We start from the raw sequence: 27,748 nt of genomic DNA, 5'->3' as shown, positions 1-27,748 counted from the left end.
AGAGAGGGAGAGAGAGAGAGAGAGAGAGAGAGAGAGAGAGAGAGAGAGAGAGAGAGAGAGAGAGAGATTAATGATGAGAAAGAATCATTGATCAGCTGCCTCCTGCACACCTCCTACTGGGGATCAAGCCAGGCATGTGCCCTGACTGGGAATCGAACCGTGACCTCCCGGTTCATAGGTCGATGCTCAGCCACTGGGCCATGCCAGCTGGGCCTTCTCCTCTGTTTCTATTCTTTTATGTCCCTTCAGAATATTTTGCTCTCTCTCACCTCAGGGCCCTTGCTTAGCTGCTGTCCCAGTCTTCACCCTTCCTTATCTTTACTATCTGAGCTTTAACATTATATCCTCAGGGAAGTCCTCCTGAAGCCTTAATTAGCTTAGATCTTTCTGAAGTTAAATCCTTCGGTGGGACCCTAAGGCTCTGCTGTTGTGACACACTCATCGCACAGCTAGTTTTTGTGAATATGGAAAACAAGGGTCACTCATAAGTATCACTTTAATTCGTGAGTGAATTCTCCCCAGAGGTCTGTTTCTTAGAAGGAAGTATCCCAGAACAGCATCAGTCAGTTGCACACATTGACGTATGAGCGTCTTCCTTCTACAGAAATTTGCAGTCAGTTACAAAACGTTCACGTACTGCCAACGTTTTGCACGTTGCCAAGAATGCTTGAGGCAGAAAAAGCAATCCTGTTGTCCCTTCAGCTCTCAAGTTTGGCCCCCTGCCCCTGGCACATACCCAGCGTGCTTACTCAGATGAACGTGCCCCCTTGGGACTGGGGAGTTTTGTTCTGTGACCCACCATAGGTGGCTTTGGAAAAGAAGCCATGTAGTGGCTTTTGTCCCTTCTGAATTTAGATTCTGTCACAGTCTTAATCTCTCCATTTGGTTTCAGAAATTGCTCCTTCAGTTTCCACCAGTCATTTAAGAGTCATGTCCTGCAATTTGTATCGCTGCCTGATGTGCCCCAGGTGATAAGTCCTGGGGAGGCTGCCCCACGGGCGTGGGTGTGGGTGGGTTTGTTCATGGAGCCTGGAGCCGCATTGGTAGCATGGTTTGTATGTTTGTCATTCTTTCTGGGACAGGCGGCAAATTTTTTCTGTTGATTTCCATGAATGCTGACTTCACTGAGCCATTTTACCTTTTTCAGTACCTTCCTTTCGTGGCTTGTGGCGAGTAGTTTTAGGACTGCCTTCTCCCCCCCCCCCCCACCCCCCCGATAGCTCCCAATGTCCTTACTGATATCATGTCATCTGGAATCCTGTGTGGCCACGGCCAGGTAGAGGAAAGCAGGTATTACCAGGTCTCTGCTCCAGATCGGGGCAGCGGAGTTCCGTGACCTGCCCACCTCCCTGAAGGCACAGGCGTTCCTTCCCCCGTGTCCTCTCTTGTTCTGTGTCCAGAGCCCACTGGCTTCCCTGGTTTAACAGTCACACTTTCCTATGAGTTTGTAGTTAGAGCTCAGGAGCTGAACCAAGGATGGGAAGACAGAAAAGCCACTGGCCACTGACCCTGGGGTAGCTCATGACTGTGATGTGGCTTTCCTTTTTGAAACCTTACAAGTTGCACATTTTATCTGCTTGTCCGTCCATCAAGAATGGAAAGTTTCTTCTCAGAACGGGCAGGCACAGAGCTGCTGTGAGCTTGGGCCCTGCTCCAGCCTTTCCGGGAGGCCTCCCGTCCTGGCATGTGGACAGGCCGCTGCTGATAGGAGGCAGGGTCGCTTCGTGCTGCATCACGCTGTGTGTGTATGTCTTTCCCTCCTTCTCTTCCTTCCCCCTCCTTCCTTTCGTTTCTCTTTTGTATGAAAATGCTTTCTCTAGCTGATTCACTGTCTGGGTTGGTAGTGAACTTTCAAAGCCCTCTTAGGCTGAGCTGCGGGACTGCACTGAACCAGAGGGTACAATGAGTAGGTTACCAGAGCTGGTTTAAAACAGGAGGCCGAGGGGGACACATTTTGCACTTGAAGACCCGTCCAATCTGGACTAAGTCCTTCTCCCTTTCCTTCTGGGGCTGCATCCCTCCCTGGAGGTAATCTCTTTAGAGTGCGCCCTATAGAAATACACACGCACACACAGAGGGAAACAAGGACGCACGCTTTGTGGTTGTTTGTAATTGTGAGGGCCTGAAAATAGCCTCAGCACTTGCACGCTAGTGGGAGAATACTGATGTTAATTACGTTGCCTCTGTGCAGGGAACATTACGCAGCCCTGAAAAACGGGACCATCTAGAGGTAGTGAGTGCAGTGGTGTCTATAACATACTAATCTGTGGGAAAAAGCCATGTTGGGTTACATATACATATTCTAGCTATTCAAACTTATCCATATCCATAGAAAAGCCTAAAAGAATGTACTCCAAACTGTTAACAGAAATTTACGGGAATGGGATTAGAGTGAAGGGGGAGTAGATGTTTTGCTGTTTTAGTTTATACACATTTGCAATATTTATTTTTCTATAAATAATCAGTTTTATAATTTTAAGGATAACAGTTATGGGGGTAAAGGAGTAAATGACATATTAATTTATTGTAATGGCTTTTTACCGGTAATTTTGGATTTCTGCTTGGGTTTTCTTTTACCTTATGAAGCTCTGAGGGGTCACTGGGGTCATTGAGTTACTGGTCTTGTTCTTAGCTGAATGCTGTTTATCTTTTAATTTTTAATTTTATTAATCCTCGCCCGAGGATATTTTTCCCATTGCTTTTTTGGAGTGAGTGGAAGGGAGGGAGGGAGGGAAACATTGTGTAGAGAGACACATCTATTGGATGGATTGGTTGCCTCCTGCAGGTGCCCCAACAGAAACTGGGAATCAAACCTGCAAACCCAGGACCGTTTGCTGCATGGGCTGATGCTGTAACCATTGAGACCCACTGGCCAGGGCGGGATGCTGTTTTTTTATTTTTATTGTATTATGTGAATTATTAGCCCTCTACACCTATTTTTCCCTCAGTGTCATTGGAAGAGTATTCTCTCACTGAAATATTAGCTGACTGTGGTACTAATTAAATTAATTCATCCATCCTTTAGAAGTGCAGAACTGTTCTGTAGGAGTCAACCTGCTAAGCCTGCGGTTCTCAACCTGTGGGTCGCGACCCCTTTGGGGGTCGAACGACCCTTTCACAGGGGTCGCCTAAGACCATCGGAAAACACATATATAATTACATATTTTTTTGTGATGAATCACTATGCTTTAATTATGTTCAGTTTGTAACAATGAAAATATATCCTGCATATCAGATATTTACATGATGATTCATAACAGTAGCAACATTACAGTTCTGAAGTAGCAACGAAAATAATTCTATGGTTGGGGGTCACCACAACATGAGGAACTGTATTAAAGGCTCGCGGCATGAGGAAGGTTGAGAACCACTGTGCTAAGCCATCAAGAGAAATCACCTTCTCAGTGACTCTGCTCACCAAGTTTATCTTCACCGTTCACAACCTAACTTCTCTAGTCATACTATGTCTCCCACTCGAAACAGATTTTCCTCTTGTAATTTGAGAAGGAAAAGAATAACTTTGTAAAGACATTTTTGGTTCTTACATTGAAACCTTGGTGATCTTCGTAAAATTAAATTTATGCACTTATCCTTTTATCAGTCGGATTTCTAGCCTACTGTCAGTTAATTCCTGAAATGCTAGGGCTGCAGCTTTTGTGATCTCTGATTTGAGTGAATCCAGGATTGGCAACACTTAGTCTCCTTGTGCACAGACTGCTTTGAAGTTGCTCCAAGATTCACTAAATCTTCTTCTGCATGTCTTTTTCTGCCCTGTATGGATTTTTCTAAGGATTATAGTCCTTTAAAAAAAATTTATCAGTCTTTACTCTGCTCCTTAAAATAATAAAATGTAGTCAGCTTGTTTTCAAGTGCTTTACTTTAATTGGCATTGCTTTGTTACCGGAGGAAGTGGAGATCTTGGGGTGCCTTGAGGAATGAATTTCCGGAGGCACCCACGGGAGAATGGGGTTTCATGGTCAGCTTTACTGATGATGTAAAACGAAGGGGGTTCCCCCTCCAAGGTCCCATCTCTGTCTGCCCCACCATGGAAAACATCCAGTGTTATCTTCAGCAGGGACAGAATTAAGGCCACTGCCCAGAATTTCTGCTCCATAATAAAGTCAAGTCCAGTCCAGCACCTGGCTAGCTTAGCTTGTGTTCCCAGCTGCAGTCCATTGTGTGTGGGGTCTGCATGGCCATGGGCCATGGGGCTGCTTAAGGCCACATGGTTATGGACAGAGAATGCCAACACACAGGCAAGTCTGGGTCACGGAGCAAGAGAGCTCCTTTGTCTGGGGTTTTAACCAGGAGCTTAACCAATTAACTCTCCAAGATTTTGCATGCTTCTCATGCGTTCCACCCCTAACCAATCCATTGTTCCCCAGGCTAGACTGACAGGCAAGCACCTCCCCTGTGCCACCCGGGCTTCTACTGCACTTGTGCCTGTATCTCCCCTGCTTCCCCCAACCACCCAGTACCTGATGGGGGAGGGGAGGGGCATTAATCCCCTTGGAGGAACCATGCCATTCGAAACTGTAGCTCCCAGGTGAAGCTGCCCAGTGCCTTGCTCTCAATGTCTGACTTCCCTTAGCTTTCTTCCCTTTATTAATATTAACTAGCAAATTCCGATGATAACACAGGCTCTGTTGACCGCCTGCCCATGTTTTCCTGGGGTGTGCCCAGGCTGGTCCTGGTGTCCAGGGCCCGTTTTGAGTCCCCACAACCAGCCAGATGCAGTGACTCCCCATTTCTCTTTTCCAGTGCAATCGCCTCTATCCTGCGGGCCTGGCTTGACCAATGTGGAGAGGACTTCCGAGAGCCCCCTCACTTCCCTTGCTTACAGAAACTGCTGGACTATCTCAAACGCATGATGCCAGGCTCTGACCCAGAGAGAAGAGCACAGAACCTTCTTGAGCAGTTTCACAAGCAGGAGGTGGAAGCGGACAGTGAGTACTGGTTTGGTCCCAGGGTTCTGATTCTGTAACCGCACGTTGAGGAAATGCGCTCCCTCCCCTTGTTGACTAGGAGACCGTGGCCTCCCTCTGAGGGACAGGCTGCTGGGGAATTGGTGGTGGGTGAAATCTCAAGGTCATCCAGGGCCTAATTCCAGAGCCCTAGAGTTTTAGAGCAAGGGGCTTCTCAAGACCACCTAGTCTGACGCCCTCGTTTTACAGGGGAGGAACTGGACTCAGAAGCGAAGTGATTTTCAGGGGTTTCTTCTAATGTCATAAAGAGGATGATCTCCTGTTACTGTGCCGAACCTGAATCTGCTCTCTATTATCTGCCCAATGGCTCCTCGTCCTCTCCAATGGAAACTCATCCCACACAACAGCCCCCCTTCAGCAGGCCAAGAAAGGCATCCAGTTCTGCCCCTGCCCTCCCAAAAGCTGGGAAGAGGTGTTTCTCCTTCCCCGAAAAGCATCGCTGTAGTTCATCTGCCCCCTGCCAGGGCAGATTCCCGTCATTCCGAGTCTCCAAAGGCCTCACCGGCGGGAGTTTCCGTGGCTGTTTTTTCCTATTTGAAGAATTGACTGCCTGTTTTCAAGGACAAAGGAAGAGCCACCACCGCAGGTCCTGGAACTATCAGGCATTGCAGAAAGCCAGAGAGAGATTAGGACGGGCTTTCAGCGTGATGTTTTCACCCCCACCGGCCTGCCAGGCGCTGGTTGCCATGACGCCTGACCCACTTGGAACTCCTGACAGGCATGTCCCAGAAGTGACTCCCGATTTCCTCAGTGGGTAAAGGAAACAGTTCTGTCACACCGATAAGGGACACGGCCTCAGCGCCAAAGAAAATACCCTTAAATCCCAAACGGTACCTGCACAACTTTTTCTGCTATGGAGGACCAGCGAGGGGGAAGCACAGTTGCATCATTGGAAGCTGCCTGCCAAGCGCTCCTATCTCAGATGACTTCATCTGCCGAGAATGTTTGAATGCCAGCGGTGCTCCTCCAGCCTGGACCTCAGGGCCTCCCCGCCTGCTTTGTGCGCAGTGGAAATGCTGGGTTAGAGCCCAGCTCTCCCTGGGGCTGCCCCTGGCTCCGGGCCTAATTGGGGAACCGGTGGGACCAGTCGTTCATTGTTCCTTCCAGGGACTGAAGGCAGAGCTCGCTGGCAGGCTTTGGGAAGGCTTGCAATAGCCCGGAATGACTTCTTTCTAAGTTTGGACATTTTTTTTTTTATCAAGAAAGCTCGAAACTGATGCTTAAGTACAGGAGCCATGACTGAGAAGGAGTTTTAGGAGCTTGGTTCCCATGCGCGTCTTTTACCCAATTTCATTCTGGCAAAAGCAACAACCTCTCCTAGGTGTGTTTCGCCTCTGCTGGAAAGTCAACAGCAAGCACTGTGGTCTGGGCCCGGAGAGAAAGGACCATGTCATCTCCGCAGCATCCAAGGCCCATGGCAGGCCCCTGGGAGTGTTGGGTGAACGAGAGGGAAGATGCGGCCTTACCGCGAACACCGCTTGGCGGAAGTGGGTCGGCCTCTGCATTGCAGTGGTGGAGACAGACTTACATAGTAGCTAGCAAGAGGGTTCGGGATTTCAAATGTCTTCTTCCTCCAGAGAATGAGAGAGCGCCAGGGCTGTGTGCAAGCCAAGCGGTGGAACCGGGGGTTTCAGCTTTCTTTAGCTCGTGCCTGTGTGTGTCCCAGGCTCCGGAAAAGGCATGACCCCCCTCTACTTTCTCCACGCATAACCCATCCCCACTCGCATCAGTGCCTTCAACTCTGGGGAGAGGGGTGGCCTTAAACCGCATACCTGTCATCAGAGCTGGCACCTCGATAAGGGAAGCAATGCAGGTTCAATCTCAGCACCCCTCTCCCCCGAGGAAACTAAGAAAAGGCCACCGCAGCTCGATCCCCGGGGCCCGGAAGTCTTTTATTCTACAAAGAAAGCAAGGAAAGGCTTAAAATGTAAACCTTTGGGGGAGTAGTGACACATTACATTTCTGCTAAGAGGTAACTGAATAGAGCTCTGGCTATTTTCCCTGGAGGACAGATTGAACAGAGAGGACAGCGAGGAGTGTGAAGAGGATGAGATGGGGAATCAGCTGGGAACTAGGAAAAGGTTCCAGGGAAAGGGGGGCTGGTTAGGCTTCATCCTGCCCCGTCTGCAGCATGGACCCCGGAGGTCCTGCTCCATGCGTGTGCCGAGTCCTCCAGGTGGGATTTGCAGTCCTAGGTAGTGATTGCAGTGACGTTTACTCACTCAGCCTGTGCCCTCCATGATGTGCTAAGTGATGATCTTACCTGTAATAAGGCTCAATGTGAATTTAGTTGTTGTTCTGTGTTTGTGTTTAAATCCCCGCTGGAGGATATGTTTTTATTGATTTTTAGAGAAAGGAGAAGGGAGAAAGAGAAACATTGATCGGTCACCCCCTGTATCTGCCCTGATAGGGGATCGAACCTACAGCCTGTTTTATGTGTCCTGTCCAGGGATCAAACCCCCAGCCGTTTGGTGTACAGGACAGTGTTCTAACCAACTGACCCACCCAGCCAGGGCTGAATTTAGTTTAAAAATACTTGTCATGCAAATTCCACTTGAGGTGGAAGCTGAAAGCTACTCCAAGCATTTTGAGAATTCTGAAGCCTTGTTGAGGCTTCTGAGGACTTTATCAGCATTTCTGACACCAAATTGGCCCATTTTACTCCCCAAAGCCTGACCTGCCTTCACATCCAGTCCTTCTAGGAAATTTAATATACTATTGCTTAGAACATGAGGTGGTTTGACCAAATTACTAAATTTAAAAAATAAAAAAATAAAAAAAAAATAAATGGCCCAGTAACTAAGAATGTCATATTGGGAATTCAGGAAGTAGTTGGGTTAGTCCTTGAGCTGACCAGAGAGTTTGAGGGAGCCTAGGATGAGGGTAAGCACCTCAGTGTAGCCCAGCTTTGCTTCTCTCTAGACTTTGCCTAACCCAGCTCAATCCGTGGCCCAGGAACCAGGCAGGGGTTAGTCAAAGGCAGAGGCCTCTAAACTTGATAAAGAATCAAAGAACAAGCAGAGATGGTGAAGACCTCCATTCATTCCACTCAGATATATTGTGCTTGCCCTTCTCTCCCTATGGGTTTACTGAAGGAATCACCCTTTCCTTCCTAAGAGAAAGATGTTCAGTTGGACTCCATAAACAAGGTCCTATACAGTCGCCCCAACTAACTAACTTTTTCAACATCTGTCAACAGATGGGTTTGCCAACACCATCTCCTGCCGCCTGGAAGAGGAAGAGGAACCGGAGGCCGGAGGGTCTGCAGAATTCACGTGCTTCTCAGAGGATCTTGTGGCAGAGCAGCTGACATATATGGATGCAGTAAGTCTTCTCTGAGCCTCAGATGTGCTTCTGCTTAACACCCAGCCGGGGTGGGGGTGGGGGTGCGTGTTGGTGATAGTACTGGTGGCCGGGAGGGCAGGGGGCAAGGTGATTTAAGTCTTTTCAAATCCTTGCGAGGCTGTGCCTGTAAATGCAGGAGAAAATGTGACCTGAGTCAATCATCTGAATAATTCAGGCCTAAGTTCTCCTTGCAGTTCTGGGTGAAGGTGCTTTTTCCTTGGCACTCAATACACAGAGGGAAACAAGAATTTTAATCCTAGTGAAACAAAATCTGCCCTGTCCCATGGGCATTTCTCTCCCCTTAAGCTCATAAATATTTCAAGTTCTGAACTGTTTATTTGGGGGATTGTAAAAGGGTCAAAGGGTAAGTTAGGATCACATAAATCCACCGAATCCACATGTGACTCTATCTGGCAGCTCATTTCCACATGTGCTTCTTGCCCCTTTGAAGTTTGCATATTTTTTTTTAGCTGCACATGTTTGATTACGTCAGCCACGTTTCGTAGCTCAATTTTAGCTGATAAATACCCGTGGAAGAAAAAAGGACTATTATGAATTACCACGATCGTCTGGGCTCTTCTGCATTTACCGCTTTGGGAAAAGCAGCATCAAAAGTTGCCGTTTCTATCTAGAGCACGCAAATAAACACAGATAGTCTGTGTAGTCAATCCTGGAGTTCGCACTCTTCATATAAACCCTGGACATCTCATATTGAATTGTTGTGCAAATGATAATCAATTTGTTCAACAAATTTGTGATTGTTCCTCTTGATAGCATAAGAGAAAGATGGGAAATGTCACTGGTTATGACTTTTAGGCAAAGACCTCAAAGCCAGGCTTCAAATCCTTCATTATCTCTTTAGTGTGTGACTGACATTGAATAGCTTTTCCCTTTATATGCTTCTTACCTTCTTCATTATAAATAATGTGAGATAGTGACCTTGATGCCTGTCGCATGTATTGTATTTGGTGGGTCACTTTTCAGGTGGTCGTTGAGCATTCATATGTATTATAGACAATTCATAATACATATAAATTATTGACTATTATTGCTTTCCCCAAAGTGGTAAGTGCAGAAGAGCCCAAACGATTGTGATAATTCATAATAGTCCATAATTCATGGTCATGAGTGCCCAGAAAACACCATGGATATGAATTTGAGGTCAAAATAATCTTTAAAAATTTTTTAATTAAAGTCAACATACAATATTATCATAGTTTCAGGTGTACAGCATAGCAATTAGACATTTATATAACTTACAAAGTGAGAGGTCAAACATAATCTTAAGCATAGATTTTTACTTGGCTTTCCTTCGAAGACAGAAAAGTTAAAATGATCTTGGGCATTTAGATTTTCTTTTGGTCATTGTGTTTCGTTTCTTCACTTGAGCAGATTTAGAAAGAACATGCGGGCTTTTCTGACCAGTTCATGGATTAATTATTCACTTTTGTCTATTGAGATGAACACCATGAGGCAAATCAAGTAGAAAAGGGCTATTTGTCCATTGAAAAAAATAGCAATTTACAGATGACCCAGATGACGTACTTTGCCACATGAAATGTCTGTGTTGTCCTTAAAGTCAATTCCTCTTTTGTTCTAGCAACTATTCAAGAAAGTAGTGCCTCACCACTGCCTGGGCTGCATTTGGTCTCAAAGGGATAAGAAGGAAAACAAACATTTGGCTCCTACGATCCGCGCGACCATCTCTCAATTTAATGCCCTCACCAAATGCGTGGTCAGCACCATCTTGGGGGGCAAAGAACTCAAAACCCAGCAGAGAGCCAGAATCATCGAGAAGTGGATTAACATTGCTCATGTAATTGTCTCTTTTTGAATATTCTTTGTGCTTCGTCGATATCGGGCTCTACTTCACCACTGTTTAAATGGTTTCCATCTGGTTGAAAGGCCATCGAAAGACTTTTCCATGTGAGAGCCCATTGGGTTTGTTATTGTTATTGTTCTGCGGAAGTAAGAAAGTTGTCTTTCTTAACTTGGGAGCTTATTTACTTTTCCTCCCTTTCCTGTTTTTCCTTGCTTCATTTTGCTCCTGGAGCCTCATGCTGCTGCTCCTTCAGGTTGAAACATTCTGCCCGCTTTTTCCTTCGTAGTCACAGGCTGTGGTTCTGTCCTGTGTTCAGTAAATATAAGCTAATAGTCTAAGTGTCAAACAGACTGCGCTTCAGCCAGAGTGATTACCCATGCACCCTACCTTTAGCAGATTTGAAGAGTCAGTACCTTCTCAGAATCCTGAATTTTTTTTCTAAAGGACTGAGATACACAGATTTCCCATTAATCCAGGGCTTTTCCGAGAGCCTTATCTCTGACGTTGGAGGGGCAGCGTCTATTCGTAGGCCTGAATTACATTTCACTTAAGGTCAGTCTGGTCTCTTGGATCAGCTGCTTACTAGTATATGCCATGTGACCTTCACTTATCATGATCTTATCTCATCATTGAGAAAAGGCAAACAGTATTGAGTCAGTTGGTCACCAAATATTTCACGAACTTCTGTGTATAAGCTAGTTTTATGTATTTTGGGGACATAGATGGGATAAGCACAATTAATTTGGCCTTACAGGAGTCTGTCTATAACAGGTCAAACAAGGAAGCTAAGATTGCTGGAGTGATCTCAGCCCAGGCAGGGGAGGAGCAGGGTGCTGGGAGATAAGAGCTGCAGGAGTGGACAGAGGAGAAATCCCTCTGACTGGAGCAATCGAGGAAGGCTTCCTGGATAGGGTGACATTTACATGTAGCTTGAATGATAGCTAGGACTTTCGATATTTGAAGATTGGGTAGTTTTTTGTTTTGTTTTTTTCTAGGAAGAAGTTATCTCAGTGAAAGCCATATAATTTACAATTTTGAAAAATAATTATTACGTAAATATCTCATTAGTTCGTGTTCTAGGCTATATGGATCACCCCTCAACAAAAACACATTTTTTTTATCCATATCTATCTATCTATCTATATCTATATCTATATCTATATCTATCTATATTTTTTTCCATTAAGCCATGGTCTATAGGGCATAATGCTTAAATTTTCACATGCTCTCTTTTTCACATTCTTTTTAGTTGTCTTGAATTAAAGAGCAGGGCCATCATTGCACCAGAGAATTGGCCTTATTTTGCATTTTTAGGTGGTCTGTTAGCACAGACATTTTAGTATATGAGAAAAATAAGATACAAAGAATATTTCATGCAATGTCGATTTTTCCTTTTCTGAATTGAGCTTATTTCTCAACAAGTAAGAGCTACAAAAAGAAGTTTTGATAGAGCATGATCAAGAGCATGGGATTGAGAGGATTTGTCTTCTTAGAATGGTAGGAAGTATTTTTGCCATAAATGCCATATCATTTGCAGTCTTCTACATGTCTCAAAAGAAAATAGTCTGTCTACCTTTAATCCATTCAGCTGCTTAGAAAATTTATAGCAAGAATACAGCATTTGTATATAAAACAGTGTGGCTCAAACAATGGCTTTTGGTCCAAATTAAATATAGACTGTGCATTTATGTGGTAATAAGAAATGCGAGTGGAATAATTTGAAGTATATTCCAGATTTCATGGTATTTCAAAGCCAAGGGTTCTTGTTCTTGGTGAAGCAGTTTCCTCATACTGAGCGCCTGTGTCCCTTGAACTTGTGTGGGCTCACTGAGAATAATGCAGCTCACAACTGGTTTCCTGCCAGGGTTTATTTTACTTTTTCTGCATTATAATCACAGTCAATTTCTACTGAGAGAGTGTTTGAAAACTGATGATTTTACACGCAGAGAAAATTTCTGACCAAATATGACTATATTTTCTTGGACGGGCCTCGCTGCTACATTTTTACTTTGGTGTCATATCTCCTGAAAGGATACCTCCTTTTCTAGAAATGGAGCCAGATGCCTTTTCTGCTCCTTCAAACCCTTGGCTTAAGCCTCTTTCTGAATAATGTGTTCCATATGTTTATTAGAATTTGCATGAAATATCTGTGCCTAAGTTCCTTTATTTATTACAAGTTTCCTGATTTTTAGAACATAATTTTGGATTCTGAACCTTCGTTGAACCAACCATGTTTGGTTTCCAAACGGACTGTAATTCAGCATTCTCTCTCTCTCTCTCTCTCTCTCTCTCTCTCTCTCTCTCTCTCTCTCTCTTCTCTCCCCCTCTCTCTCTCTCTCTCTCTCTCTCTTTCCCCTGCCCCTCCTTTCTCCCTCTCTCTCTTTAAATAAAGGGAAGGCATTCAGACATTTCAAAAGCGTGGGCATGACTTCTGTAAAGTATTTGGCATTTACTCTAAAGAAAATGTTTGAGGGATTGTTTGTTTGGCACGGTTTTAAGTAGCCAGATTTTGGCGTGCTAAATTAGAGAATGCTGTTTTTCCTTCATATTCAGGATTAGCATTACTTTGTGAAATGATCTTTTAAGCCGTGTGCATTTATGCCCAACCGCTCTGAGGCCTCTTCCCCAGATGTTCTGCACAAAGCCAAACCCATGCTCACGGCGGCCTGAACAGCCAACAGTGGATGGGACTTCAGGCGTAGCCCCCTCTCTCTGCGTGACCCCCTCCCCCTGCAGCCAGGCCTGGGACCCTCTCCCTGGCTGTCCTGCTGTCCCTGTCCCTGCCATTCATTCAGAGGAACTTGGACTTCACGGTCACTGGCTGCTGAGGCTATGGACTCCCTGTGGCAGCTTAAGTTTCGGAATCAGGGAGCCTTTCTCCTTCCCCACAAAATGACATCCAGAATGCTTCCTGTTCTCTTTCTATTTTGTTTTCAAGCGTTGCCAAAATGAATTTGATTTTAAAAGCCCAAGCTATTTTGGAAACATTGAAGTACCAAGGTGTTTCTGAATGTTTACGATTGTGGCACAAGCCAATTTGAAACGAAATGAATGTGTATAAAAATATTCCCTCTTGGCTAAGATCATAAAAGCCAAAGTTCAACTTGTGGTGAATTTTTATTGCCAAGTTATATACACCTCGCTGGGCGAGCGTTGGTCATGAGATGTTCGATACCGTCTGACCTTGAAGTGGCTGCTGGCCCGCTCGCTCTGTGGTTCTAAAGGATGCAGTGATCTTTCGTGTGTATTTTTAGGGCATCTGTGTGCTGTCAGCAGAAGTAAGTTTGCTTTCTCTAGCGTAGCTCTGCAGACTCACCTCCAGTCGTGTTTTTACTAGGAAAGCTGGAAACTATAAAACTGTAACAACAACACAAAAAATATATTAAAGGAGAGAAAAACAAGCATACAGTGCCAAAATCTATAAAGTGCTTCAGTGACTGGGGTGGGAGTAAGGAGCCACTTTTTGATGTTCAGTATTTATACAGCTGCCTATTTCGTGGTAAGAATTCAGAGCAGCTGTGATACCTCTAGAACGGGAAATGGCCAGCTCACTGTAGTATTGATATTTAAATGCCTTTTCTGTTCTAATCACTCTCCATGTAGGAATGTAGGATCCTGAAGAATTTCTCCTCCTTGAGGGCCATCGTCTCGGCACTGCAGTCCAATTCCATCTACCGGTTAAAAAAGACGTGGGCTGCTGTCCCGAAGTAAGTTCCCAAGTGTCTGCTCGACGTGTTTTGGCTGAGGGATGAGTTGCTGCCTAAATGGTGTGGGTCCTCACCTTCAATGCTCTTACTTGTAAAGAGAGAAACGTATTTGAAAGCCTTGAGCCCCTGTGTGCTCAAGGCAGGGTGCGCCTTACCCATGAACACTCATGAATTGGAGGCAGGGCCCCTGCAGAAGCCACTCTTGTTCTCACAGTGTGCCAGAGCCAAGCCCATGGCTGCAGGGGCCATTTTAGGGATGTGCTGCTGATGGTTGGATGTTGAGGGATGAGGATGTGGAGTAATAAAGTTACAGCCATTTGCCTTTTTTTTGTTGTTAATATATTTTTTATTGATTTCAGAGAGGAAGGGGGAGGGAGGGAGAGACAGAAACATCAATGATGAGAGAGAATCATTGATCACCTGCCTTCTGCACGCCCCCCTCCGCCCCCCAACTGGGGATCAAGCCTACAACCTGAGCGTGTGCCCTGACCGAAAATCGAACCGTGACCTGGTTCATAGGTTGACACTCAACCACTGAGCCACACCGGCTGGGCTGCCATTAGTTCTGGTTGTGTTTCAGCCTTACCCCAAAGCCCTAAGCTGATCCGAGATGTGAGGGGTAACGTGTGCAGCCAGGACTTTGTTCCTGTGGCTTCACCAAGACCCCATCCAGTTTCTGCTTTGGCATGTGAAGAGCTAGCTTAGTGATGTTCAGCACCTCTAACTTCCTTTCTGTTGTTTCCTTCCCCTTTCCTGCTGCGGCCTTTGGAATAATTAACAACTTAATGTAGAACTTTTTGCAGAGGAGAGAAGGGCGAGTGAGAAGGCAGTTCTGGCCCTGAGGCAGTACAGGCGGAGAGGCTGGGGGATGTGTCCTGGCTGCAGACTAGGCCAGCTACATACCACAGGTCTGCCTAGGTTTGAGCTAATCAAGAAGTCGGGCTGTATGGGAAGAATGTGTAAACTGTTTATAGTCTATACTGTATGCAGTATAGTCCATTTCAGGCAGGAGAGAGGCCAGCTGGCTCCCTAGCAGGCTCGCTCTTGTGGAATTGGTGGTTTGGTCCTTAGAGTAGGTCCAGCACTGACTTTCATCCATTCTCTCAGAGCTGATTAAGCCCAAAGGGACAGACACACTCCAAACTGCAGGAACCCCAGATTGGTACAACAGAGTTTCCTAGATTTACGCTAAAAAGTGAGTGCCAGGGATCTCAAGGTTATTGATGAGCTCATAGTCCTAGTCGGAGGAGACTCTGCTTGGGAGAATTACATTATTTATTACATAATTCTCTGATGGGTAAAGGGGGAAACATTGAAATGGATGATCTTAATGCCTGGCATTGCAGAGCTGTGGAAGCTACCACCACTTGGACCCCAAAGCTCACGCTCTGTTTATGATGCCGTTATCTAGCAGGCAGGCTTTTCCAAGTCCAGAGCAACTTTCTTAATTACCACTCTGCACGTGGGTTCTTTCTCCTCTTCATTAGTTTGAATAATCAAGGTGACTCTGTGTGAAAGGGAGATTAGTTGATTGATTTTCCTCTGCACATACATGTTCTGAAAGGTATGGGTCCTATAAAATTGTTAGATAATAAGCCCTGGGGAAATAGATGGGAAAGTCAGCTGTGTCCAGCGTCCTCATCCTCAACACCCCCAACTCCGACTCCTTCTCCTTATCACTGCTCCCCAACTGTGGTGTCAAAATCAAATTCATGGGCATGTGCTAAAATGCAGCCTTGCCTGATTGCAGCCTTCTCCGATTGCAGTCAAGGGTAATCCTATCTTTCTGTGGAGGGTGATAAATTGACCACTATGAAAAGCCACTTAGTGAGCCAGAGACTTCTTCCACAGCAAATCTGAGGCTAAAACACAAGTCAGGAAATCAGTGGGCTTGTATCCTAATCTCCCTGGTTCATATGAGAAAGTCCATTCTCCCAGCTGGCTTCATTAACTATTCAAAGAACACACCACAAAATCGGCCTCAGAGATGCATTCTGCACAGCGTGGGGGTCTGGTTTGTGTCGTAGTTGGATGGTTGGTTCACGTTTGAGCAGGGATGCTGCAGAAGTGTCACAGCTCCTCAGAGAAGACACTTCTGTTATCAGCCTTACATATTTTCCGTTGCTAAATTCAAGTGACAGGGTTAAGATAGCTTACGGGTTATCATTTCCCTGTAACCTTTTATGCTAATAACTTTCAGTGGACAAAGAAGATGTCTACTTATTTCTCTTTATTTAGCCTGACATGTAATCAATTTCTTAATTGTTTTTCCAAAATATAAGTAGCTTTCATGGTTTTCTTAATTATGAGAGCAATATTATATGCGTGAAATAAGTAAGTTCTTAAGAATGGCTTTCTCGTGATAATGAAAATGCTGCATGTGGAATGGAATTGCCCCTGTTAATCCTTTGCTGTCAGAATTATCCACTCGGTAACCCTGGAGGGGTGCGTGGATGAAAGCACGAGGCCCATGGAGACGTAGTGAGCAAAAAAGAACCAGGACAGAGCAGGCTCTTGACATGTGTGATTCTGCTGGCTTTCACAGCAGCCCTGCAGGCGACTGTTGGTATTTCCATTGCCCAGATAAGAAAATTGAAGCTCAGAAAAGAGAAGCAACTTGTCCAGAATCACGTGACGAGAAAGTGGCGGAGTTGGGATTTGAACCCACTCCTCGGACTCCCAAGTCCGTCTTGATCCCGTCCTCTCTTCTGAGTCTATGATTCAGGAGACCCGGGTTCTGTCCCTGCACCGCTCAGCAGTCACTAGTGGAAACTTGGGCCCATCCCTGACCCCGACGTCTCCATCTCGGAAGTGAGGGGACCGGCCAAGACAGTTTCTCAGGTCCGTGGGGCCGTGTGTGTTGTCAAGATAGATTTTTTTTCCTGAAGAGAACATGTCCCAGTTGAACAATGTAATTCCCCAATTTAACAATATTTTTATGATTATAAAACACATGGTTAGAAAATATTCCTCTCTTCACACAAGTGATCATATCTATTAAAAAAAAAAAAGAGCCACCCTGCATGGAAGAAGTCATTGTTTCATCTGCTCACATCACTCACTGACCCTGAGATCAGTGTGATCCCTCTGTAGCTATAGGTGCTGGGAACAGCTGGACTGAAGGTATGGGTTTTCCTAACTTCATTTGTTCATATTTTCTTGATCCCTCTTACAGAGAGCGAATGCTAATGTTTGAAGAACTTTCCGATATCTTCTCGGACCATAATAATCATTTGACCAGCCGGGAACTGCTGATGAAGGTGAGGCACTGGGTACAGGTGGCACTCTTGACTCTGGAATCCATTCAAGGGAACGATGGCTTGCAGCGGGTGCGAGGGCTCCTTAAATTCCTGCAGTCTGAGAAAGCCTCAAGCGACTAGAGGCAGACTTTCTGTTTTTTTTTAATGCCTAATCTAAGAAACTTGGGGCTGAGAAATTCCGAAGTCCAGCTTCTTGGCTTCACTGTTACGCAACCAGATTGTGAAACTTGTGCTTGTGTGCGCCCCTCTTTAACGAGCTGCTCCGCAAATACCAAGCGCTGGCACTTAGGTGGGTAAGAGGCCCTGGAATATTTCTTCTCAGCAAAACATCTCCTAGAATGACAGAGGCCGAGCCAGCAATTCCACATCCTTTATTTGGACTCCGTTGCACAATCTGTCAGTCAGCAATATTTATTGAACTCCAGATGATGCTGACTGGTGAACCCCGGGGGGCGAGGTACAGGTAGAGCGTGCTGCATTTTACTGTTCCGGACACTGGTTGCATACCTAATATTTGTAAAGCACTGGGCCAGCCTCTAGAGCAGTGGTTCTCAACCTTCTGGCCCTTTAAATACAGTTCCTCATGTTGTGACCCAACCATAAAATTATTTTCGTTGCTACTTCATAACTGTAATGTTGCTACTGTTATGAAACATAATGTAAATATCTGATATGCAGGATGGTCTTAGGCGACCTCTGTGAAAGGGTCGTTCGACCGCCAAAGGGGTCGCGACCCACAGGTTGAGAACCGCTGCTCTAGAGGTATGAAGGTGGCTAACAGATCCTGTTTTCAAGAGTTCACCTTCCAGTTGGTAGATAAAGACACTAAATGAGAATAAGTCCAAGGTGCACATGACAGGCTGTGAACATTCATCAGAGGTGAACATAGAGCAGAAGCCACCTTCATAGCCTTTCTATAAAGCAGCTCTTATGATCCTCATTTTGCAGGTAGCCAAGAGTCAGATAAGTAACATGCCCTAAGTCACACATGTGGTAGGCGGTGGAGCTAGATGTGGATATAACCTGGTGAGACTCTAAAACCTGCCTTTATCACTGAGGCGTAAAACTGTCTCTTCTGACCCCTTGGGAGTAGGGGACAGGGTAGATTGGGGACAGCTTGATAGAGAAGGTAAGTCAGCGGCTCAACAGATATTGATTGAGTGTTCACTATGTAGTGGGTATTGGAGGAACAACCATATCGAAGGCAGTCTCTGATTTTAAGGAGATGACAGTCTCATGGGGGAGGGAGAGGAGTGGACAGTTACAAAAGAGCAGGAGATGTGCCACCCTAGGGGAGCCCTGAACTGGGCAACTGGAGGGTAGGATCCTTGTCCTTACTCTACTTTCCATCAATTGGAGACAATAATAGCATTTAGTCTACTGACCTCATGGAAGGGTTTTGAAGATTGACTAAGATAAAATATTTGAAAGCCCTATGCAGATGTAAGTTATTTTTAGCATTTGGCAAGCTATATACACATGGAACCAAAGTATGCATGACACATGAAAATGAATGAAGTATAAGTTGCATATGTGACCTTGGGCAGACACTTGGAATAGGAGTGAAAGTCAAGTGGAGGTGGGGTGACTAAGAAAAGGCGTCTAGTTGATAATTGTTAGATCAGTCCTTCCTCCAAGGGCATCTGTTAATGGTCTTTCTGATTGTTCTCCTTCTAAGTCCTACTCATCCTTCATGTTGGAGTGTACACTCTGCTCCTGGGAGCCCTACTGGACACCCTCAGGCCTGGCTAGGTTCCTTGCATGTGCTCCAGAGGAAGCCCACCATCCTCTGACCTAGCGCTTCTCATATGTCCCGTTGGCATTGCCTGTGTACTTCGCCTGTCTCCCTACTGGCCTGCGAGCCTGTTTCAGTCAGGGACTGGGTTTCTCTCTTTCACTGGTACATCTCTGATGCCCAACACAGTGCCTGGCATGTAGCAAGTGTTTGACTGCATGAATTGATGGGTCTTATAATTCACCTGACTTTAATATCTTGCCTACTATCAGCCTTTCTTGGAGAAGACGGTGTGAGCAGGGTAGTTTGTGCTGATGCCTGACTCTGGAATTGGCCTACCTGCTCAACTGCACTCTGTACAATGATCGCTGAGATCACATTGCTACTCCCTGTTCCGCATCCCCCTGGGTTTGCAGACTTTAAATGGAAACTCATCTGGCTGGAAGGAGATGGCTTAGTGGTCTTCCAGTCAGTAACAGAAAGCTAGACCCACTGGAGCCACACATTCAAATCGCAAGAGCTCTGAGTCATCCTTGCAAAGTAGATAAATTGAATAGTGTGCAGCTCATTGCCTGGTGACAGTCTTCTGGCTGAAACCTTAGAAGCAAAGCTATCTCTAGACATTAAAGGTCTCATAAACCTTTCTTAACAGTAGAAGTTTACCTTAGTGCTCTAAGTGAAATTTCTTATGTAAGGCCCCACTCCCAAAGAAATGAAAAACTTGGCTATGAACTCGTAGTCTGTGCATTATCATTAATGATAGAGGACTGTTGGGGCCAGTGCATATGTACACGTAGGTCTCTTTCCAGTCATTTTTGTTCATCATTCTTTACTACAAAATATATAATTCTGGGTGTTAATTCTCAGCACAGTTGTGAAAATGAAATCAAGGTATTAGGTTCTCAAAAGAACCACCTGGACTTAGACTGATATGTGGTTGCGTAATCTTAGTCTTAAATGGCCTCTCTTCTCTTCTACTTCTGGATAGATGTAATGACTGAGGGAACATAATAATCAGCAAGAATCTATGGTTTTCCTTTTGTTGGGAAAAAATGTTTTTATCTTCCTCGAAAATTATCTTAAACCTGTTACCTCCTTATGGTTTCTAGAACTTAGATAATTCTAAGCAGGTAAGTTACAGAATCTGCAAATTTCACAACCACAGGGAAGTAGAACATCACAAATCTCCCTGGCTCTTGGGACTCGTAGTGAGAATTCTTCCCAGTTGAATTGACACCAATAACTTCCAGGGAGGCCTAAGAATCTGGCTCTGGTACAGATGTACTGTTCAGTGAAGCATCCAAACACACATTCAGAGTTGGAGCAGGAAATTGCGAGGACTGTGAAGACCTACTCAAATAATTACAATTAGCTTTCAAGCTACAATTTAATCTACATTTATTGAGAAGGATCCCATGCCTGTGTATCTCCCGAATAGAAGAGGCCCCTCTCAGACCAGGAACAGGCTGAGTGAGGGCAGCTGAACTCTGCTAAAGACGGAGAGAGAAGGTGAGACTCAGGTGAGGAATCTGCACTAGCGAGAGGGAAAGATGAGAGTGTTGAGTATTGGGAGGCTTACGGAGGGAGAGATTTGGAATCTATCCCAAAATAGGTGATGATTAAGGTCTTGGGCCTGGATAGTATTTGCAAAGACATGAGTATAGTGAAAAACAGGAAGATGACTTTGATAGAAGAATTTCTGAGATAGTGTGAGCAAGAGCAGAGAAGAGGCAGAAGGGAAGACCCTGAGTGATGTAATCACCAAACCTGTCTAAAGCTTCGAGAAGTGTGGAGGGATTGGTGTTGTGAGACGTTGTAGAGCAGAGGATGTAAGGCTTCAGAAGAAAGAAACTGAAACTGTGGGGATGTGGCAACTAGTGGACTTTCCATGGACACCCCATTTGGAGGAACTGCAGTAGCCGACCATCCAGCAGTGATGGACTCTCCTCACGAAGTCATCAAGTCAGTGGTCTCCTGGCTCCCACCTCAGGGCTTTGCCTCTCCTCCAATGAGCAGGTTGTCCTAGTGCATTGTCAAGGTCCCTCCCTTCTCCGTTATTCTCTGATTCTCAGGAGCCTGTTAACTGTTCCAACGCCCTTCGTAAGAACTTTAGGTATATCTGCAATAATTTCCATACATATGCCTCTGCTGACGGTTAAGAAAGTGGAAGGGAGCCAGAAGGACTGACACACTGGTAGAGATGGACACTCGTATTAAAGTCAGAAGGAATGGATTTCTTACTCCAAGAAAATTCTCAAGAATTTGAGAGGACTCACAACCTCCTAGCACAGGAAATGGCACATGTTAGCCCCTTTCATTCACCCCCAGGAAAAACTGTAAGTAGGAGATTATTAAATGGTAATGCTCTTGATGATCCTCTGTCACAGGGAGAATTAAAATGGACAGTCAGTCACTATGGGTTCTGTCCCTAGCAGTGTCCCTGGACCTGAGTTAAGGGTTGTGAGTGATAGAAGAAGGTAACTGACACCTCCCTGCCATGGGGAAGGCCAAGTCACCGAGGAAGACCCTTAGCAGCCGCACGGTAGTGAAAGGTCACATGCTATGAAAACGTCATGAACCCCGGCAAACTGACTAAGGGAAAACTAAAGTAGAGGTTATACGCAACTGAACTGTGCAATTTGCCTCCCATTCATACAGTTCCTGGAAAATGAGAACTTAACAAGACTGAAACCACAAAACGGAAAACACTTTATGTTCAGTCAGCAAACTCAAGATTAGTCATTATGTAGAAGAGTTTAAAAGAGTTTGTTGTTACAACAGACGGGAGGAGGGAAGGGACAGTCATCTGTCCTCAGGCGCCCAGAGGAAGGATTGATGTGTAAGAGTTCTAACCTGAGAGGCAACTTGAGAGGTTTGACTGGGAGAGGAAATGGGGGGACGTGTATGAAGTCCTGGCCTTCACAGATTCGCGCTGTGCCCAGTACTGGACTTCCTCAAAGAACTTCCGGCACAAAAGTTTCACTTGGCTAAGAAATACCACAGAAATAGTCCCTTTTCTTTCACAGAATGCTGGCCAGTGCATTTCAGGCCAAGAGCGAGAAACCACACAATGTCCAGGGGAAGAGATCTTCATTTCCAGGCCATGTGATGACTGAGTGAAATCTGGGATGTGTAAAAACTTGTCTCCACTTCCAGGAATTGCCTGTCTTATATTGACGATTGATTTTATACCAAACCAGGGCTCTTATTACCATGTAGGGGGGTACAGGATAATCCAAGGCCCCCAGGTCAAGAGCGAGAAACCACACAATGTCCAGGGGAAGAGATCTTCATTTCCAGGCCATGTGATGACTGAGTGAAATCTGGGATGTGTAAAAACTTGTCTCCACTTCCAGGAATTGCCTGTCTTATATTGACGATTGATTTTATACCAAACCAGGGCTCTTATTACCATGTACGGGGGTACAGGATAATCCAAGGCCCTCAGGTCTTTCTACAAATAGACCACTTGCAACCAGCCAGCGTGGATTTGCCTAATTCAGCCCGAGCCCACTGCAGGCCTCTCCATTTTGCCTGCCACCCAGACAGTTGTGGCCACTAGGCGCCACTTCACTTCTTTCCAGGGTCCTTCTCCATCACTCTCCTCTGTGTGTGCTTCTCTTTCAGGAAGGAACCTCCAAGTTTGCCAACCTGGACAGCAGCGTGAAAGAAAACCAGAAGCGGACGCAGCGGCGGCTCCAGCTGCAGAAGGACATGGTACGTGCACCTGGTCCTTCCCGAGGCCCACGGGAGAACCGCCTGGGTGGGGAGCAGCCCCCGCATGCCACCAGCACCTTCATCTGCAGGGGCCCAGGCTTTCGTGAGCATCTCCCACTCCCTGCCCGTTCGCTCTCAGTAACTAACCCTGGGGATCTGCAGGAAAGGAACAGTGTTATTACTCCCATTGGACCCAGCAGGAAGTAAACACCCCCTCCAGTCAGTTCCCAGCTCTCCTAACCCCAAGGGCCAGCCAAACCTTTCTCGTTTTCAGTACTCAGAGGCGTGCTGGACCTCCCTCCTTAAGACTGAAGGATAGTTATTATCATCTTTAGCTTTACTTAAAAAGCTGCCCTAACGATAAGCATAGAAGAGGGAAAGCAGAGAGAGGAGACTAGAGACGGACAACTCTGATATTCTCCTCCTGTTTACAGAGGACTTCCCTTTGGAAAGCTGCACATAAGTCGGGAACGTTCTTGAATGATAGGGCTCTGCTGTAACCTAAAGCCGTACAGATTTACAACATTTCCAACTCTTCAGTTGTTCAAAGACAAGTTAAAAATAGCTGTTAAAAAAAGAAGAGTATTTTGGTCCAGGATGAGACCTTGAGTGCTTAATGGGGAGGACGAGCTGCTGCTGGCGGAGGCCCTGAAGGACGGGCCCCCCTTGGCGTGACCCTCACCAGACGCTCTGGCTGAGGAAGCAGCCACCTCGCGCGTGCAGCCTGCCCTGTCCTGGCTGAGCCTCGGGGGTTTCTTTTGGCCAGAATTTCCGTAAGTGCCGCAGTGGAACCTTGAAGGTGTCCGTGGAAGTACCCTTTTATTTTATTTTCAACATCATTAGTGCTTTGGTGCCTTATGGAGAACAGAGATGATTTCAAAGGAAACTTGGTGAAATTAATCTAGTATATACCTGCAGTTGAAGTATTTCTACCTGATTGCCAAGGGCCATTTTTTATTTTTTTTATTTTGGAATTTACAGAGAAGTTCCAGGTAGTGCCTGAGTTTCTGTGAACTCTCACCCAGTTTCCTTTCGTGGACATCTTCCGTGACCATGCACACCTGTCATCCTGAGACACGGGCCCTGGCAGGCCCCTGCTGCCTACAGGGCAGACCTGCCTTGCTTCTCAGCACTTTTCCATTAGTGTCCTCTTTCTGTTCCAGGGTCCAGCCCAGCATACCCACCTCGTTCAGTTGTCATGTCTCCCAATCTCCTCCGGTCTGTGCCAGTTTCTCAGTCTTGCCTTGTTTTTCATGACCTTGACAATCTTAAGGAACACTATCCTGGTGCCCTTAGAACAGTGGTTCTCAACCTTCTGGCCCTTTAAATACAGTTCCTCATATTGTGACCCAACCATAAAATTATTTTTGTTGCTACTTCATAACTGTAATGTTACTACTGTTAATGAATCATAATGTAAATATCTGATATGCAGGTTGGTCTTAGGCGACCCCTTTGAAAGGGTCGTTCGGCCATCAAAGGGGTCGCGACCCACAGGTTGAGAACCGATGCATTAGAATGTCCCACAATCAGAGTGAGTGAGTCTGACCCAACCATAAAATTATTTTTGTTGCTACTTCATAACTGTAATGTTACTACTGTTAATGAATCATAATGTAAATATCTGATATGCAGGTTGGTCTTAGGCGACCCCTTTGAAAGGGTCGTTCGACCATCAAAGGGGTCGCGACCCACAGGTTGAGAACTGCTGCCTTAGAATGTCCCACAATCAGAGTGAGTGAGTTTGTTGTCTTCCTAGTGACTAGACTGAAGTTATGGGTTTGGGGGAAGACTGTCACAGGGTGAAGTGCCATTTTCATCACATTCTGGCAAGGAGCGAGTGACATGACATCAGGGTGACACCTGGTGTCACTCGTGATATTACTCTTCATGCCTTGATTCATGTCGAGTTTGCCAGGTGTTCCCCTTTAAGGTTACTCCTTCTCCCTCTCCCTCCTATGCTTTGGAAGTGAGTCATGAAGTCTAGACCAAGGGGCCATTGTAGCAGTGGCATCTCACCCCCTTGTGGTGCACACTCTTCTCCTGTGTGCAGCCGACGCCCCCTCACCGATGATGAGGACATCCCTCTCCAGGCCATTCCAAACCACTCGAGTGTCCACTCCTCCAAAAGAGAAGAGACGTCTCTGGCCTGAGCCTGGGCAACATATAAGCCCCCTGTGGGCACTCTTATCTGGTCTCCTGGCTTTGAGGCTCAGTTTTCAAAACTTTGAAAGTCAGATATCAGATGATGGACTTCTTGTCCTATTCGTGTAGGAATTTTCAACAATTCGTTCATGGAATTAGTACCGATGGCCCCAAATTAGGCCCTGAATGGCTCTGAATTAAACTTGTCAAGGTTTACCTGGCCATTCAAAGATTGCTGCTTCCTTCTGCGAATGGGCACGTTGCTAAACGTAGCCCACAGCAGGTCCATTTGCCCCAGCGTGGAGGTTATTGAAACCCATAAGCTTGTCAGTAACAGCCAAGACAGTTTCGTTGTGCTTCCTCCTCAGGGGCTGATGCAGGGCACTGTGCCCTACCTGGGCACCTTCCTGACTGACCTGACCATGCTCGACACCGCTCTCCAGGACTACATCGAGGTGAGTTCTGTGCAGGTGGCGTCGTGGCACCTGCAGCCTTCTCACTGGATACCCAAGAGAGAAATTCACCTTTGTTAGTATCTATTGACGGCCCATTGTGTCTGTGGCACTGTGCTAGATGCTATGAAGAATACAAAGATGAGTAACCAGAAGTGGCTCACAATCCCATGGAAAGAAGATGTCAGAGCTGGTGGGGTTGATAGAAAATTAAGAATTCAAACAGATGCGGTTTGGTAAGAGGGGAGGTCATGATTAGTTCCATGTGAGAAAAGAGATGGCAATACCTTAGGAAGGAACGAGTTTGAGCAAGAACTTGATGTTGAGTTGAGTTTTGGGAGGGGGTAGTATGCCCTAACATTCCATCCTATCTGGTGGGGTAGGGAGTCAAGTTTGTGGATTTTTCAGTATTCCATTTTTTTCCTTATTATTGTCTGCTTTGAGACAGCCACACTTGGGCACACGTGCTCTCTCTCTCTCTCGATAGGAAAAGAGCTGGACCCAGTCAAATAAGCTACTTTTTATAACTATTAAAATATTAAGTGGAGAATAAGTTTGATATTGAAATGAAAGTGAAGGTTATGTTTGCGTTCATCTCTCCCCCGTGGTTATCACATGTAATCCGTCTTTATTAGAAGGAGTGGCAGTAAGTTTGTACACACCTGCCTCCAAGTTCACGTGAATGCTGTGGACATGCTCGTCCCTGCTGCCTTGCCTATGTCTCTTTACATCCTCTGCCTCAGCTTATCTCAGGAAACACTCAGCAGTGTTGGGGAATGGGGGGAGTGACAGTGATTTAGAGGTTAAGTTCAGCCTCCTGAGAATAGGAGCTGGGGTTGAAGAACTGAAACTTAACTTTTCATGATGCTTCGTAGAAGAGACTTCCCTTTTGATAAACCATTGACAAGTTGGTTCCTCGTATGAGTCAAGGACCATCTGTTTTTGTTACTTTTGGTTAAAAAAAGAAGTGTAATGGAACATTTACTCAAGCTCTTGCCCTTCCTGGTTCTGCAAATGTATTTGGATTCTGAATTGTAATTCCTCAATATTACTGTTTTAGTTGTGTAAGAGAAGGCTGTTTGCCTATCCTGTCCTATTATAATTAAAAGAATGTTGAAGCAAACAATGCTTTCTTCCCTCCATAGTAGCCATATTACAGTGTTATTAATATTTATGACTTTATTTTAATCTTAATTAAAACCTTCAATTGGTTTTAATAAGGCCTAGAACAACACAGGACTTGGCTGTGTTTCAAAGTTTGGTTTGTCACACACTCTCTCTCTCTTAATTCCTTTCAGGGTGGGCTGATCAACTTTGAGAAAAGGAGACGGGTAAGTAGAGATCTTGATTTTCCATGTGACTTATCTGGGATGACAAAATGAAAGAAGTGGGGACTTACATTTTTTGGTAGAGGCAGAAAAAATGAATTAGCATTTATTGATCATTTGTCATACTCATGCACGTGTGGTGGCCCAGGACCAGCATGCGCCCATACATTATCCCTCAAGAGCCCCGTGAGGTAGATTTCTCATCCTCAATTCACAGGTGAGGAGACCAGGACTGAGCGAGATGGAGTCACGTGGCCAGAGTCACCCGGTGGCAGAGCTAGGCTCACATCCTGCCCAGCCACTGCAGAGCCCGCCCTTCTCTCCTTACACCTCCTCCCCCTTCTTCACAATCCGCTTCAGTAATAACGGGTTCCTCTTCTTCTGGGTTTCCTAAGAGTAAATGACATAGAAGAATTAATAAAGATGGTTAACTCTTCTGGGTCTATTTGAGAGAGGAAAGGAGAGGGTCTCACTGTTATTTGAAGAATTATTCTTTTTCTTTCCTGTCAGCAGAGGAAAGGATATTCAACATAAATTTTAATTTTTTGTGTGGACAGTAGAATAATTCTGCATGGCACTTAAAAAAAAAGATAAAACAAAGCTTAGAAAATTTGGCTTTGGTGTTGACATGCTGTAGTTAAATAGGTATTTAAAAGATTCAAAGGAAAACAAGTGGGAAAAAGAAAAACTTCACCCCAGAGGACTCTTACTGTTCTTTAGTCATTCATTCCTCTTTGATGCCACGAATATTGATTGCATACCTACCATGGGTCAGGCGCTGTGACAGGTGTGGGTATTGCAGCAGAAAACACATAAAAACACAGAGCTCACTAGCCTCGGAAAGCCCGCAATCCAGGAGGAAGGTGAACACATAAGGAGGCAATTGTAAGGCGACCTGCTGAAGGGCTTGTGAGCAGAAGGAGGGGCATCTATCCCCCAGCTCGTGGGGTCAGAGAAATTTTCAGAAGCCAATGACCTTGAAGTTAAAACCAGAACTTCAGGAGCTAAGCAAGCTGAGTTCACTGGTAACAAGATCCACTAACCTAGACAGATGTAAGACTTCTGTCCTTGGTAGAGTATGCTTTCTTCTGTAGCCAACGATGAATGTTGCCTGAGGGTACTGAGACCAAGGGCGGAGGTCATTGGATGGGAAACTGACACCATAGACGGCCAGCTGTTGGTTACCCCTGTCATGTCCTGTAAGGACAGAAGACATTGTTACCTTGTTACCCATCTTTGTCCTTTAACTTCA

General features: G+C 45.5%; 1 protein-coding gene across 2 annotated transcripts in view; it reads left to right on the top strand.

The window, feature by feature from the left end:
- Positions 1-27,748, top strand: part of RGL1 (ral guanine nucleotide dissociation stimulator-like 1) — a 210,674-nt gene that overhangs the window by 164,993 nt on the left and 17,933 nt on the right. For both annotated transcript variants that reach the window (XM_006772955.2, XM_006772956.2), the window contains 8 exons: positions 4,762-4,946; positions 8,185-8,309; positions 9,931-10,146; positions 13,756-13,859; positions 17,035-17,119; positions 22,482-22,571; positions 25,085-25,171; positions 26,467-26,499. In XM_006772955.2, the coding sequence (XP_006773018.1) occupies positions 4,762-4,946; positions 8,185-8,309; positions 9,931-10,146; positions 13,756-13,859; positions 17,035-17,119; positions 22,482-22,571; positions 25,085-25,171; positions 26,467-26,499 (925 nt within the window). The remainder of the gene's footprint in view (positions 1-4,761; positions 4,947-8,184; positions 8,310-9,930; positions 10,147-13,755; positions 13,860-17,034; positions 17,120-22,481; positions 22,572-25,084; positions 25,172-26,466; positions 26,500-27,748) is intronic.

The sequence above is a fragment of the Myotis davidii genome, unplaced genomic scaffold (assembly GCF_000327345.1).
Source record: "Myotis davidii unplaced genomic scaffold, ASM32734v1 scaffold362, whole genome shotgun sequence".
Lineage (NCBI taxonomy): Eukaryota > Metazoa > Chordata > Mammalia > Chiroptera > Vespertilionidae > Myotis > Myotis davidii.
Note: the sequence above shows the minus strand (reverse complement) of the source record. Positions and strands in the feature narration are given on the sequence as shown.